This window comes from Labeo rohita, chromosome 5 (assembly GCF_022985175.1).
Source record: "Labeo rohita strain BAU-BD-2019 chromosome 5, IGBB_LRoh.1.0, whole genome shotgun sequence".
NCBI lineage: Eukaryota > Metazoa > Chordata > Actinopteri > Cypriniformes > Cyprinidae > Labeo > Labeo rohita.
In genome coordinates, this window is record NC_066873.1 from 24,146,182 (window position 1) to 24,162,187 (window position 16,006).

At 37.7% G+C, this 16,006-nt stretch overlaps 1 protein-coding gene across 1 annotated transcript in view; it reads left to right on the plus strand.

The window, feature by feature from the left end:
• The window catches only part of efnb1 (ephrin-B1), a 43,239-nt gene extending 38,753 nt beyond the window's left edge, over positions 1 to 4,486 (plus strand). The window contains exon 5 of the mRNA XM_051109513.1: positions 1,261 to 4,486. Within this exon, the coding sequence (XP_050965470.1) occupies positions 1,261 to 1,646 (386 nt within the window). The 3' untranslated portion in view covers positions 1,647 to 4,486. The remainder of the gene's footprint in view (positions 1 to 1,260) is intronic.
• The last annotated feature ends 11,520 nt before the right edge of the window (positions 4,487 to 16,006 follow it).

Consider the following 16,006-nt stretch of genomic DNA (forward strand, 5'->3'; position numbering starts at 1 on the left):
ATGAGCATAAGAAACTTAAAAATCTTACTGATCCCAAACTTTTGAACGTCTTAAAACACTTGTGATGTCACACACATCACAAAAGTGCTGCACTGCTTTAAAACAGTGAATTTAATGTTAGAGTGCTTTTTTTAAAGCTGTGAAGCTAAAGCATAGTAAGCTGTCAGCATGCTAGAGCACCAATACTAAAATACATGTATCAAATGTCAAATTTTGAAATACAAACTACCAAAATTAGGGGTCAGTCATTTTTCTTTTAAAACTGTTTTCACAAAAATATTAAGTGCTTTCAACATCGATAATTGCAAGAAATGCTTCTTGAGAACCATATATTAGCATGATTTGACTGAATAAATGGCTGCTGAAAACTCACAAGGAATAAATGACAAAAAACTTTGAACGGTAGTGTAGATAGTCACCCTCACTAAATGATGTTTGATAACAAAGTTCGGGAGGAGCACGATCAGATAATCAACTAATTTGGCTAATTAGGTGCAACTCGTCTAGGTAATCATCCAATCTAGCAGAAGTCATATATATATGCACACAGCCGTCTTACCTCCGTCATTCGACTGTTTTTCGGCATCCCCCCTCCACCCCAACTCCTCACTCTTAATCTATCCTCATCCCACACTTGGGATGGGGGGAGTTCTCTGGGTTCGGGCCATGTTCCGGGCTCGGAGCCCTCCCCCAGGACAGCACGCCAAAATATGCTTACTGTTTACTCAACCAGATTAGATGTAAGGGTGAACTCGTGAATCAACTACTGGATGACTAGTTGACTATTGTAATCCATCCCTACTATTAACCTACAAATGCAAATTTTCCCATTGAAATACCCAGTTATACTTTTCATTGCTAACATTGCTGGTAGTATTGTTTGAAAGGATTATTCCAATCTGGGTGTGTGTTGTTTAGTTTCATACGGCCGTTAAACATAATTGACAACAAGGATTTTATTGTCAAGCAAAAATGTGTATTCATAATGCCTATTTAGCATGGGTAGCTGTTTCAGCTGGCAGCGCAACAATAAACTCAGCAACAGTTTTATTTACTTTAAAAGCAGCTCAGTGCCAATGCTAACAAACTCAGAAGTTTGTTTCTACAGCCATCGTCAGTTATCTTTGCCTCAGACAACAGAGAGCAACTCTAAACTCTGATAATGGGAGCGTGTGTTGCTAACGTCATTCCTATTGATGAAAGAGCAAAAACAAGTGTGCAACGCTCATAATGTTGTTTTTTTTTTTTTCCTTCTTTTAGACACAAGAAACCAGGATAACAGTCCCGGCTCGGTGGAGGGGATTTTCGGCTCCAAACCGGCTCTCTTCGCCGCCATCGGAGCCGGCTGTGTCATCTTCCTCCTCATCATCATCATCCTCATCGTCTTGCTCCTCAAGCTTCGCAAGAGAACCCGCAAGCACTCGCAGCCCAGAGGCGGGACTGCCCTGTCACTCAGCACTCTGGCCACGCCCAAAGGAGCCGCCCAGGCCGGCTCAGAACCGAGTGACATCATCATCCCCCTGCGGACAACAGAGAATAACTACTGTCCACACTATGAAAAAGTGAGCGGAGACTATGGGCACCCCGTCTACATAGTGCAGGAAATGCCGCCTCAGAGCCCCGCCAATATCTACTACAAAGTCTGAGAGAGCGAGAGCGAAGCAAGCGCAATAAGAACTCGTTTTTGTAAGGTATCCTGAATCTTTTTTTCATTACCTAACCCCGTCTGCTCCGTGTGCGAGAGGATGGAGAGGAAGAAGAGGAATGAAAAAGACTACGCGGATGATATTCCTCTCAGATTTCCTTCCCTCCGTCCCTTTTCCGAACACTACACTGTGTGTACGTGTGTGTGCCGGTCGCTCTCGACGTGTGTGAAACGGCAGAAAACCTCCCCAAATTGCGTGGCACTCAGGCACGGACTTCACTGCTGAAGAACAGCCGACAACCAATCACAGAGGGACGCTAGAGTGACATCACAAAGCAGGAAGCTCTCATTTGTGTGTTTTTTTTGTACCGTTACGACTCTTCGCTTAGTTTTTTGTCTCCTTTTCATCTCTCAATCCATCACGGTGTTTTGTTTTTATCAGTATCAACCCGATTCTTGCAGCTTTCACAGTGTGTCGCTCAAAGAAAATGTCTTAAACACTGTTACGAATGCCGCTCTCTTCCTCACACACTCAATATGTCCTCTCATTTCCTCGCGTCTCTCCAGACACTCATTCTTTTTTCATGCTGTAGAGGCAATTGAACAAAAAAAACACACTCGCACTCAAACACACTTTGGTGTTCACGGGTCAGTAACAAACAGCTTCTCGGTGGAAAAGCGAGTGAGTGAAATAGGGAATTTAATATGTAAACACCAGTGTCAGACCTTCCACAAATCCCAGTCTGCTTTTTGTTCATTTGAGAATCGTTTCAGTTGAAATTGTCTCTCCTCTCAGCCGAACACAAGTAGTTATTTGCTATCTGTTGTCAGTGATGCGTGAAGTGCTGAATAATATTTGTATCTTCTATTTTTTTTCTTATTCTATCTCCCAAAGGTTTGTAGGTCAAAAACATCTTTAGGGATTTGCCTCTACACCATGAGCCTATGGCCTCTTTTCAGTCACAAAAACATGCTAACTCGTATCTTTGCATAATTTAGTCCACTAACATGTCTTTCTTTTGTCTGTTTGGATGTAGACATGGACTCTAGCAGTCCCATGCAGAAGCCAAAAATCCATCAACATACAGAACACGTGAAATTATGCCTTCACCTCTCCCTCCTCTCAGATATGCACATAAATTATCCCTGTTTGCGTACAAAAAGAAATCATCCACGAATCAGAGAATCAAAACAAGCTCACCATATCATCTTGGAAAATCTAGTGCTAGATCTATTTTTATATGGCCCGCACGTGAAATGATAAACAGCAAACAGTGGCGGCAGGTGTGTTTACGCCTATGCTAATTTAAAATTAGCAGCATTTGCATCTGGCCTCCGGCGCAGCCAATCAGAGGAAGCCCAATATTTCTCTGTAGCTTTCTCGTAAAATAGATTTTTAAAATAAGATTTCGATTAGGGTTGGGTTTTTTTGTTGTCGTTCTTCTTAATTTAGTTTCTAAGGCCCGAGATTATGTAAATAATGTATGTTGGGAAAAAATGTTGAATATAAAGTTCCATTTTATTAGAGACCCTGTTAATGAAAATATAATTAGGATTTTTGAAAATGCAAAAGCTTTTGTAAATAGTCTTTTTTGGAAAAAGACATTTTGTAAGTAAAATGTTTCCTGTCTCATGGTTTTCTCTTTTTATTTTATTTGACTTTTCAGTTTCAGTTGGGGTTTTTTTGATCAAGGAGACTTAGAAGTCCCTCAACAACGGGTTTTAAAAGGTCAGCCTAAAGCAGCAAAAAGACATACAAGTCCCTTCACATAAACACACGCTGAAACACGCTTCATCCTCCCTGTTTCACAAGGGGATGGTGGTATTTTTCGTTTTGTTTTGTTTTATTTTTACAAATGCTGTGATGGAACCGGGTCAAATATTCCATGACATGGTTCATGGAGGAGGAAAAGAGGAGACAGAGAGTTATTACTCAAGAAATGCCTACATACACACACACACACACACACACTTACTCTTACTGACTGACCCACCAGTCATTCTTATAGCACACAATATACATGCATATATATATAAACACCTTCAGATACAGGGCAAGCACCAGCAAACTACTCAAACAAAACTAAACCAGCAACAGCTTGTGCAACTAAACTGAATATTTATGTGTTTGTCTGAGCTGTTCACGGCAGGTCTTTAAGATTGACATTAGAAGAGCACTTTTTGAAATTCATGACTTTGTTTTTACACAGAAATGCACATGGGTGCACTGACCGCACCAGTCAGCTTATTCAAGTGGATCAGTCGCGGCATCACACTGCAATAAAATCATTTACTTGCATAGTAATTTTGTCTTGTTTTCCCAGTACAGATATCTAAGCTTTCAGAGAAATCTAACAGATTTTGGTGAGGTTTGCGATTTAAAAAATGTAGATATTTTACTGGATTTTTTTTTTCGCAGTGCATTAATAAACGTCGACCCTAATTTTGCCATAAACAGTGGTTTTCTCTGTACACAATTTAACAGCAAAAGCTGTGAATAGATTGTGTAGTTTTATGGATCTGCACTGCTGTAGTGGGATCTTATTCAGTCTTTTGCTCTAGGCCTTTTACAGCTTAGCTTACAGATTTGGTTCGCGGCACTCTTAACAGCTGTAAGGCATACGCTTCCTTTGACGTTTGTCTGTACCATAACAATAAGGTGAAAAAAAAAAAAAAAAGTCAGTCATGTTGTTTATCAGATCAGACTTGAGGCTTTGATTCTTCTTTAATGCTGCGGTCAGACACCTGTGATGTTGTGTGGATCTTACTGACATCTGTTAATAACATTTCTCCCAGTGAGGTTGACTTATTTGCGGAGAACTTATTTAAAACTCACGCAAACAGACGCGCACATACACTCGCTCATACACACACTCCCCTTCAGGCAAAGAGACAGATTGGTGGTGACTTTTGACCCTGTAAGGATTATCACAATATTATGAGAGAGACAAATCTAATGAGAAAACCTTTTCCCTGGCCTAGATCCATCCCATCACACACAGTTCATCCACTCGTTCACAAAATTTACTTGTTCATGGAGCGGGTCAGTGCAGTGCTGAGGCCTTAGGCCAACCGCGACTCCCACAAAAAATGTTCACAAAAAAAGCTTGTGCTGCACAACGTTTCCTCCTGCTGTTGCTGATTTTTTTTATTATTATTATTCAGTGAACTACATTATTATTGTTATAATTTTCTTTTACTAAGATTTTGTTGCAGATTTCAGTATTATTAAGTTTTGATGTATGTGTTGGCAGTGCTGACGCCCCTGCGGCGACAGCGTTTTTTTTTGTTTTGGTAGAATTCACACAGTGTCCTCAGAGTTCCCCAATATATGACACTAAAGCCAAGTCTCAGCCCTCAGAAAGCGTTTTAAAAGGATAAATAAAGTTTTTTCCTATGGAAGCCGCTCGCCTCTTGTGTTTCTGACTGCTTGTTTGTGTGAAAGACGCAATGAGAGAGAATGAATGGATTTCAAGTGTTCACGTGTGTGTGTTTGCAGCAGACACTTTCTGTCTAATGTACTCATGCTATATGTCAGTTTTTCTATCTTCCATACACACAAACACAAACCGTGCTGCTGTTTCAAACACAACAAGCTGTCTCTGCGAGTGATGCTCTCTGTGTCACAAATATTTCATAATGCCTCTGGGTATCTGTCCCCGGCCACTCAAGACCCGCACACAAACACTCTTGTTTGACTTCAGCGCATTAAAGTTTCAGTGAGTCTATAGTCAGTCAGTGGTTGGAGTGCAGAAAGCACTCTGTCTCATGTCTATTGGCATTTGTGGGAAATGTCTGTCATCTGTTGTCTGCTATTTTGATGTGGGTTAGCATTATGCTATATATATATATATATATATATATATATATATATAAAAGGTTTAAACCATATTTCAGATTTATCATACAATATCATTTTTGTTGGACCAAACACTACACTAAACCCTAACAAAAACGGTTTTTATTTTTTCCCAAGTTCGGTTTAAATTTTTCTAGACTCTGTTTTAATGGTTAAATAAAAAATATGAATCAAAAAGCATGACTAATTAAATGACATCACAGAAATACAGTATTGTGTATTTACATTTCTTCTTGTAAATAATTTTTCTATTAAATATTACTTTAAAAATAAGCAATAAGCCCAAAGAAGCCTTGGTTTACAGTGAATTTATAAGAGCTAAAGGGCTTTGTTAGGCAGGACGCGGGGCTTATTGCTTTTATAAAACGGTTATTCCATATACATAGTAAGGTTTCACAAAATAAAACAGAGCAAATAAAGTCAGAATCAGAATCAAGGACTGGAACCTCTCTGTTTTATAATAATAATTTTACTATTAGTAGTAGTACTATCATTAAATTAAGTAATATATTTCTGTTACAATTTCTTCAAGTTAAACCGAACTTTCATTTTAATGGGTTTGCTGTGAAGACCTTTAAGTTTTTGTTTGTATAGACCACGTATAGACGTGACAGTTATGTCACTTGCAGCTGCGCACATAGTGGTGGCAGAAAAACACTGGTAAAAAGTGGAGGAAAATGGGTGAAATCCATGGCATAAGAAGAAAAAAACTAAAAACAAAATTGTGCCTTTTGATGCCAGAATCAGAATGCAACATTTTTATAGAATACTGCCAGCAAAGATGTTTTTTGAAGTTAAACGTAGACGTTTAATTGGACAGACTATGGATGAAAAATGCTATGATTACTTCATATTTTATAAAACAATATGTCTACATAATATCCATATATTCTCTTCGTAGGGGAGGCATTGTATTAGCCCTACAGTTACAGCATTTTACTATTAACATTTTACATAACATTTATTTATTTTATCTCACAAGTTTATATCTCCTAGTTCGGACTTTATAACTCGATTTAACTCAACAATAGTGAGCTTGTCAATTCTCAGGGGGAAAAAGTCAGAGCCAGGGAGAAAAGAGAGGGAACTAAGATTTAATAATGGAGAATGAAGTCGGAATTTTGAAATATAAACTCATATTTACAGTTTTATTCTTTTATTCCAAGGCTCTATAGACCTCTACTTGAAAACAGTGATTCATCACTGTTTGCAAACACTGAACTGGTCTATGTGATACGACAATAGTTTTTCTCAAACGAAACAGTAAAATGCTCACGAAGTGACTCAGATCAGTTCTAGAGATTGTTTATGTGTTCTTGTAGTCATATAATGAGGCAGCAGAGGTTGAAAACACAGTGAGCGTCAAGCGCTTCAGTATGTGTAGTAAATGAAACCGCACGTCTGCACCATTTATTCACACAGAAACACGCAGAATATGCAGGATTCATATTTAAATAGCATTTTTGTGGTTTAATATTCACAGACACTTGTCTGTATGGTGTTTTAAGTGTGCTGACCTACTTTTGATTTATTCATCTAAAATTCAGCAAATGCCACGACATCTCACGTTATACAGTAAATTCCATTTTTATGACCGGATTCCGCAATTCCCTCCGCATTTTCCACATCGTGGAAATCATAGGGCCCCACTAACTGATAGTGTAAACAAAAGCAAGATAAAAGATAACATTTTCTGAAGCAACCAAGACATTTTAGCTTGCTTTTACAGTTACTCGTAATTAAAAGCTCTGCATCATAAGTGGAATGCTGTATCGGGTGAGCTACTTAGCAAGTTTACCACATCAGAAAATCCATACATAGACTATGAAGGGAATATCTGCAGGAATGTGGCATACAGCTATTTTGACCACTGGTTGGGGTTGAGTAGTTCTTCCGGATGTAATGATGATCATGACAAACTAGTTCAGCAACAGAGACATAATTGTATTTAGGAATGACATACAATTTACTATATTCACTAATATATCACGAAAGTTTGGTGTGTGCGAGACAGAGACACAAGGAGAGACTTAGAGAGTATTAGGCAAGTCATGTGACAGGTGATCAATCTGCACAAGACTGATATTAGATTTACTGCCCACTCACCCCTGGTGCATTCTGGGTAAATGCCGTGGGCTCCGCAAGCTTCAATCTGCTACTATTACAGCCCCCAGAGGGAGGGAGAGAGAGAGATTCTACAGAGAACCGGAGGAGGGAGTTCAACGGGTGAAGTCAGACATCAGTGCAAACACTTGAAAACACCGAAAGAAAGAGAAGGCAAGATATACGGAATTCTGTGAAAGATTGATTTTATTTTATCATCAGTTTGATGATGGAGCGCTAGATGGAAGAGAACAATCAAGCCTGAAATCTCTCGTCTCGTCAGTAATCCAATCAGACTCCAACACTGAACTGCTCCCTGCAGCTGCCATCAGATCACACTTGATTATTATCCTGAGAAATGGTGTCCTCCTGTTTCCAGACACGCAAACTTCCTGTATCCTCATAATTTCGCATTTCAAAATGCTCAACGGCTTTTTAAATATGGGTTACTTCAGCTGGTTGAACATTCGAGTTGTATAAAATGTAAGTAAACAGGTCGGTGCCGATAGCCTTGTGAGCAGCACGCCGACATACAGCGCTGTTGCGCTACGGGCGTCCCGAGTTCGAATCCCGACTCAAGGAACATTTCCGATCCCGCCCCCTATCTCTCTCCCACTTCACTTCCTGTCAGTTCTGATCTGTCCTATCCTAATAAAGGCAAAAATGCCAAAAAGGAGAAGTAAATAAACAGGTCTAAGAGCAAAATGTGAATGTGTATTAAACAGGCCTCATTATCAGTCATTATATATTCATTGTATATTAGATATGATATAAAAAATATATCTTGTATATTATAACAAACTCTCTAAGTCGATATAAAATGTAAAAAAACAAAAAAAAAACAAAATAATTTATTTAGCACGGATTAATTCTATTGATCAAAAGTATGTCACTTTTGATCAATAGAATTAATCCGTGCTAAATAAATTATTTCGCGTTTTTTTTTTTTTTTTTTTTACATTTTCAGATTTACAGATTCCCAATTTAAATAAATGCTGTTTTTTAAAGATTTCTGAAGGATCATGTGACACTGAAGACTGGAGAAATGACTGAACATTTACAGGAATATATACATTTTTAAAACATATTAAAACAGAAAACATTTATTTCAAATTGCAATCATGTTTTACAATAAAACTTTATTAACTGTATTTTTGATCAATATATTTAATACACAGTATATATCGATTTTTGACAATATAATTCCATTTGACAACTTTAACGTCTCAGAACAATTTTGTCCCCAAACTATAGCTTAAACCCTCATAGGTAAACAAACTTTGTTGTGTTTTATCTGCCATTGGTCTCTCTGGGTGTTTGTGAACACTCAGGACGCAGGAGAACGCTTCATATGTGGCGCTGTAAGAGTTCAGAGAGCCGCAGTCGGGGAGTAACATAAATATTGAACTATAACGTCTGCTACCTTGCAAAGCAAAGAAGGAGAGATTGATGCCTGGAGAGTGAGAGACAGACAGAGATGGAGGACGAAGGATTATACAGTTATTTCATTCTCTTCCTCTATTTTACTTGGTTTAATTGTTAATTATTTTTTAACGAGCTCTGTAGAAACAAGTCTTTCCTCCTCTAAATCACTGTTTCCTCCACTCTCTCCTCTCTCCCTTCTCTGCGTAGGACACTTTTAACAGGGATCCCAGCAGGAGAACTCTCTTTCTCTCACTGTCTCTCTGCTCTCTCTGCCCCCTAACTCACTCTAATTCCCAGTGATCTGTAGGGGGGAAGTTTCAGGGTGGTTTCATTCATGTCCTCTCATTTGTCTATGTCAGTGAAGTAGCCTCTCTCTCTTTTTTTTTACCTGAATACCTGAAGACTTTGAATTTTTTTTGTGAAATGCACTTGAAACTGTGTGTGTGTGTGTGTGTGTGATCATGGACCACAAAACCAGTCATAAGGGTAAATTTTCAAAATTGAGGTTTATACATCATCAGAAAGCTGAATAAATAAGCTTTAAGAATAAATATGGTTTGTTAGGACAGGACAATATTTGGCCGAGATGCAACTATTTGAAAATATGGAACCTGAGGGTGCAAAAAAAAAAAAAAAAAAAAAATTGAAATATTGAGAACATTGCCTTTAAAGTTGTCCAAATGAAGTTCTTAGCAATGCATATTACTAACAAAAATTAAGTTTTTATATATTTACGGTAGGAAATTCACAAAATATATTCATGGAACATGATCTTTACTTAATATCCTAATGATTTTTGGCATAAAAGAAAAATCTATAATTTTGACCCATACAGTGTATGCTTGGCTATTGCTACAAATATACCCGTGCTACTTAAGACTGGTTTTCAAGTCAAGTCAAGTAGAGCTTTATTGTCATTCCGCTACATGTGTAGACATACAGTGGAACGAAATGTCGTGTCCAGGGTCACACACACACACACACACACATATATATCTGTGTGTGTGTATTTTGTGCACCGAGTATATATTAGAGACATGTCATTTTAATTAAGTCACTACTATAATTGTGTAAAAACACTGCTAACACTTAATAAGGTTCAAAAGATAAAATTAAGTAATAATAAACATTTAAGCAACAAGGTCAAAAAACATTTACTTATACTTTATTAAAATCAAAAGTTGCATCTTTTATTATAATTTAATTGACTTCAGCTAACATGAAATATCTAAGAACAGTTGTTGTTTTTTTATAACATTAACAAACATTAATAAATAGTGCAACAAATATACATCTAGTTGTCAGTTAACGCATTAACTGGGACCTTACCTGAAAGTGTTACCAAAATACCAAGATTACACAGAAGAATCAACACAGTGTAATATTTTTGACAGCAATTGAGCTTTATTTTATGTGTGAAAAATGTGTCGATGCTGAAATTATTTAGATTATGACAATTATGAAGAATGTGGTAGCAAATAAAACTATTATATGCGTGTGTGTGTGTGTGTGCGCGCACTCTATAAACACACAAAAATAGGCCTAAATGTTGCTTTTTCTTGATTACATCCACACAAGTGCACAAACTTGTCTCTCTGAAATATTGCATCATGCCAACATTAAATCCTAAACTGTAAATCATTAATTGTTTAAAGGGTGTGTGTTTTAGTAACAGAAATTCACTTACGCATAACAGAAATTGCACAAGGCAGTCATATTTTTTGTACGTGTCTGTGTGAGTTTTAAAGGAGGGTGACTGTATGAAAAGTGGGACTGTAGTCACAGAGGTTCATCTGGAGGCGGCCTGCTCCACTGGCCATTAAAACTTAATGTATTTATGATGAAGCCGCACGGACATGATAGCGAAGATGAGGAACCTGCTATACTTCCTCACTCTGAGGCTGAAACGCTCGTCCAGAACTCGCTGAACCTCGCTCTTAAATTCTGTCTGACGCTGGAAAACCAGCCTGCTGGAAATGTGACCTAAATACCACACCACATGCTCACCGAGTCTCTCTCTCTCTCTCTCACACACACACACATACACGTCCACAGCAAATTTTGCCTGCTCGCCCCTCGGCCGGCACACACAACATATCCGACAGCATATAAAACAGATGAGAGGTCATGAACCGTCCAGAGCATCTTTCTAATGAGAGAGTTTATGTGCGCACTTATTTAAGCAACTCATTTCACTGCATTCATAATTTTGAGCGTCTTCCAAAAAGGACTTGTTGAGGTTAAAATAAGGTGGGCCTGATAAATAGAGCATTTCTACTTAAAAAGCGCATATGCATAAATGCGCATAAATATTATCATTTATAATCCAAAAATAAAAGACCGAAACAGAACGACTTATAATTTTCTTGGAGTCTGGCTGGCTAAAGTCTTGGCTGGACTCTGACGTTCTGCTCACTGCATTTCATAATGGTGGTGAACAAACTAGAAAGTCTAATTCAGGGATTACTTTCCAAATGCACTGCAGCAGGATTTCACATTACATTAAGAATATATAAATGAGGGGTTTATGACTAAAGATTGAGTTGTTGTGTATTTTGTAGGTTTGAGGCAAATGGAAAAACTTGGAGAGGCCTGAAAACAAGCAAGAAAGAGGCTCTTGTAAATCAACAAGATTTGTGCAAGTTATTGAGAAAACCCAAGATTTATTCAGGATGTGAAACATGACCAAACCCTGTTCCAAATGAGTCTTGACCCATATGAATCATTTGTTTTTTTCTCTCTCTCTCAAGGAGAGGTGCTCTACGGGTCAGGCCTTTTATTGCGATTGCCATGTTGTGAAGTGGACGTCTTCAAATTTGCAAAGGCCAATGAACTGTAGCCATTTAGATTTCGCTTCTGAAATAGTGCCTTTAAACAGATAAGTTCATGAACCGCCACTGCATCCTGTTTTCTGTCAAAACCTTTTGACAAATCTGCACCGAAGGAGCAAATTCTCAGCAGAACACCCCAAAAATTCACCAATCATCAGTCCATTTATGTTAATGTTGTTATACGTTGTATACGAGACCCAGGCGGCACTGCTGACAGCTAGACTTATAAGCTCATCTTGGTATCATCTTGGGAGACCGTGAGTGTTTAGAGTTTTGATGAGGTGTGTGTATGAAGTTAGATAAGATTATTTATGTGACTGTATAAACCAACTCAACGTTACGTCCGTGAGTCTCTCTCTCACACACACACAGATCTCTGTGGATACAGTCCGACTGCCAGGCTAGGCGTGTCAAACTGAAGCCAGCAGAGTGGAATCACTGTTTCAGCAGGCTTCATTTGGACAATGGCTGATCTTGTTTATAAAAACCTGATATTATATTTTTAAAAAATATGCATCTCTTGCCATTCCATAATTTCTATGTGTTTGTGTACGAGATGATCGCATTTCTTGTTTTCCTGGAATGGCTTAAGACTGTCACACAGATCTGCTCTGACTAAAACAAACTCTCCTTCTCTCTCCTTTTCTCTCTTTCCATGCAGCTGTCAGAAGATAAAAGGAAAGTGAAAACAACAAACTGATGTCAGAACACAACAAATATTTGATTATTTACTTGAATATAAAACAAGAAATAGTACTAGGGGTGGGGAAAAAATTGATTCACAGTTGAATCGCGATTCAGTCTTCTAGCGATTTGCTAAAAAACAACGTATTCTATGGAGCCACTAAAGGGACATGGTTAGCCGCGCTAGCGGTAGTCTAGCCTGTTACATTAGATGGGATTTTCAAACTTTTTGGAGCCAGAGACCCTTTACAGGGGAGAGGATTTTCCAAGGACCCCTTCATAATTATAACAGTGTTTAAGGCTAAAGTTAATGAGGGTCAGAATAATGAACATTGTATGATTGTTTTATTGGTGCAAGCATAATATAATTAAATTCACCATATTTTCTGGAAAGTTTCACCAGGTCAGGGGAAAAAAAGTTGCATGTAAGTCGAATTTTCCTATAATGTAAACACTAATAGGCCTAAATAAAATGAACGTTAGGAAATATGACAAACGCTAACATGTATTTTGTTTCCCCTCACTCCAAATAATTAAAACTTAGTGGCATTCAAAACAGAACAGAAATAAATGCACATATATTAGGGGTGTAACAGTTCACAAAGTCACGGTTCAGTTCGATAGGACGGTTTTGTTGTTGTCATTTCAATCAATTGATGCCGGATTGCAGCTAATTTGAAAGTGAAAGTAAAATGCGCACAGGCATGTACAAACTATCTAAAAGCGAACCTCTCATTCGGCATGAATCATTTTCATGAGTGAATTGTTAGATGCGGTGTGGTTGCTAAACTATTATTTATTATATAAAGAAGTTCTCTCATGTCCAAATATCTGCTTAAAAGAGCATCCTTCACATAGCCTACGCTAAAAGTGTTTGGAAAAACACCACGGCATCGTGATGCTCACACTGACCGGCAAAACCTACATATTGTACAACAGACAAGTTAAATTGAGTCACCAAATAACTTTTGTATGTTTAGTTGTCTCAAAGTTTGACAATGAAGAAGCTGCAACACTTAGATTCCTTATATCAGTGGGAAAAAAATATATATCCTTCAGATAAGACATCATTTAAAACGGTCTATTTTGTATTCGCTTAACTTCAAAATAACAGTGAAATGTTGCACTTTTGTAAAATAAAGAACACAAACCAAATGAAATAAAATGAAAAACTCAATGACACTGCCTACTTGTCACACAGACAGGAGAAATATATTTGTGATGCGATCTGGGAAAACCCGTTGGATGTCGCGCTGGGACGTTTAAAGAAAAATCGAAAAATAGGTCGAATGTCAGTTTTTTGTCAAAATTAGGTTGTCATTAAATTATTATTCTATAACATCTTGTCTATCATCTCTGAAAATATCTCAGCGAAATTCACTTGTTTAGTGCAGAAAAATTGCGATTTATTGCAGCAAGCAGAAATGACTGTGTCTTTCTCTTATGTTAAGAATGCGCTGCGGAGATGCTTTCCCTTAACACCACAAAAACAGTTAACCTATCAAAATAAACCACGTAACATATTTAGTAAAGGCGTATCAATTCACATTTTCTGCCAGTCCTGTGTAAACTACGGAATGCAAAGTTTATTTATTTATTTATTTATTTTAATATCGTAAGATGGCGGAGCGCAATGCAGTCTGAAGTACTGCAGCGGCTCACTTAACTGATTTTACTCGTCTCAATCTGCTCAATCTTGGTGATGTCAGTGCCCAAAACGATGTTATTATAGAATATTTAATATCCAGAGATGAAGGATTGGATGATGAAGTTACTAAAGAGGAGGCGGAGTCCGATGACAGTCTGTTAAATGCACAGTGCGCAAACAGTTGCACTGCGCTCGCTTTTACTACAAGGTAGGCTGCGTTATTTGTGCTATCTAAATATAAAAGGGGTGGTCAAAAGTTCAGAGACTATGTCCATGACAACGGAAAACAGACGTTAGTCTGTTTGTGTAATGGTGCAGTATAATGCTCCTGACTTGACAGACAGCTCTCTTTAAACCCGCTAAGTGAAAGCCGTCTCACTTTAAACCTGTTTTCGATCTGTTCCTAGATCGAATCACATTTATAAAAACCTTGAAGTGCCCACTTTTAAGTGTTTACATTTTGCTTATTTGACATTAAGCATTAAGTCACTTTAGAATATGAATTATAGCACTTTTCAGAAGATAAAAAAACATGAGTTGCAGTCAGAAAAAAATATGATAGCCTAAAATAGCAAATTGTTTTGCGGACCCCCTGGCTTTGCTCCTGCATTAGAGTACATAATACAGTATATATTTCACTTACCACATAAACAGAGTAAGGAGAGATGACTGATACGATGGTGAATGATTTGCAGATGCTGAGCACCACTGACAAACATCTAATCTTGTAAAATATATGGTAAGTAGGCCTACTGTCGCAAATCTTGAAAGTGAAAGTAAAACACAAACGCGCATTCAAAAGTGGTTTCAGTGCCCCGCAAATTAATAACGGCTCCCTGATGCCTGCAATTTGTGTACAGTTTAATTACCCAATGATATAATTGAGAGAGAAAGCACTGAAATATATTTTTTTCCTCCCATCTTGTATTTAGGGGTTTTGTAGTACGTCATTATTTTTCTGAACACTGTGTGATCGCATTCAGACGCATCCTAATGGGATGGTATTTTAGATTTATTAGGAAGTTAAAAGTTAATAGGAAACACTCATTTTTTGAGTCAGACCTACCCATACTATAGACTGGTGTGTTTTTGTATTAAACTATTGGTGCGTTTGAGTCCAGTGTGAAAAATGGTATAAAAAATTATAAATTGTGATTAAAAATGGAAAAATCAAGAATCGATTTGAATTGATTCCCACCCTTATTAAGTACGTCATTCCTTCATTGTTGTACTCAACGGAGAGAAAAGGCAGTTTTGCACATATCCCAATGCAGTCACGAGGGGATAGAAAACATGAGGGATTTTGTTCACAGCAGAGTAAAGACTTGGCAAAGAAGAAAGTGACACTTAATGCACCGAGAGCACTGTAATCATATTGGTTTTCATCAGCACATTATGGTTTAGTCTTTCCATTTCATCTGTTCCTACCGGCTGATGAAATCATCACAATGCAATATTTTGGCCTTTCTTGAAAGTTGTTTTGTCTAGAAAGCATCTGCCAAGAATCTGCACTACTAATGATGATATATGAAATTAAATTTGCTGGTAACTCTGCCAGAACAACCACTGTAAATAAGTTTCCCCTGTAAATACAAGACAGCATGGAAAGTAGCATGTTTGAAGCATCACACATCTGTTTGCTACATTAAAACGTGCATTAAATAAAATTCAATAAATGCCATAAAATATGTCAAACTATCCTGGCTTTGGAGATTTTACGAATTCTACTTTTGCTTCTGTGTCAAGCTATTTTCTAATTTAGTTCCTTGCGGACTACGAACCTCATCCATTTCTTCCATCCCTATTCTCGT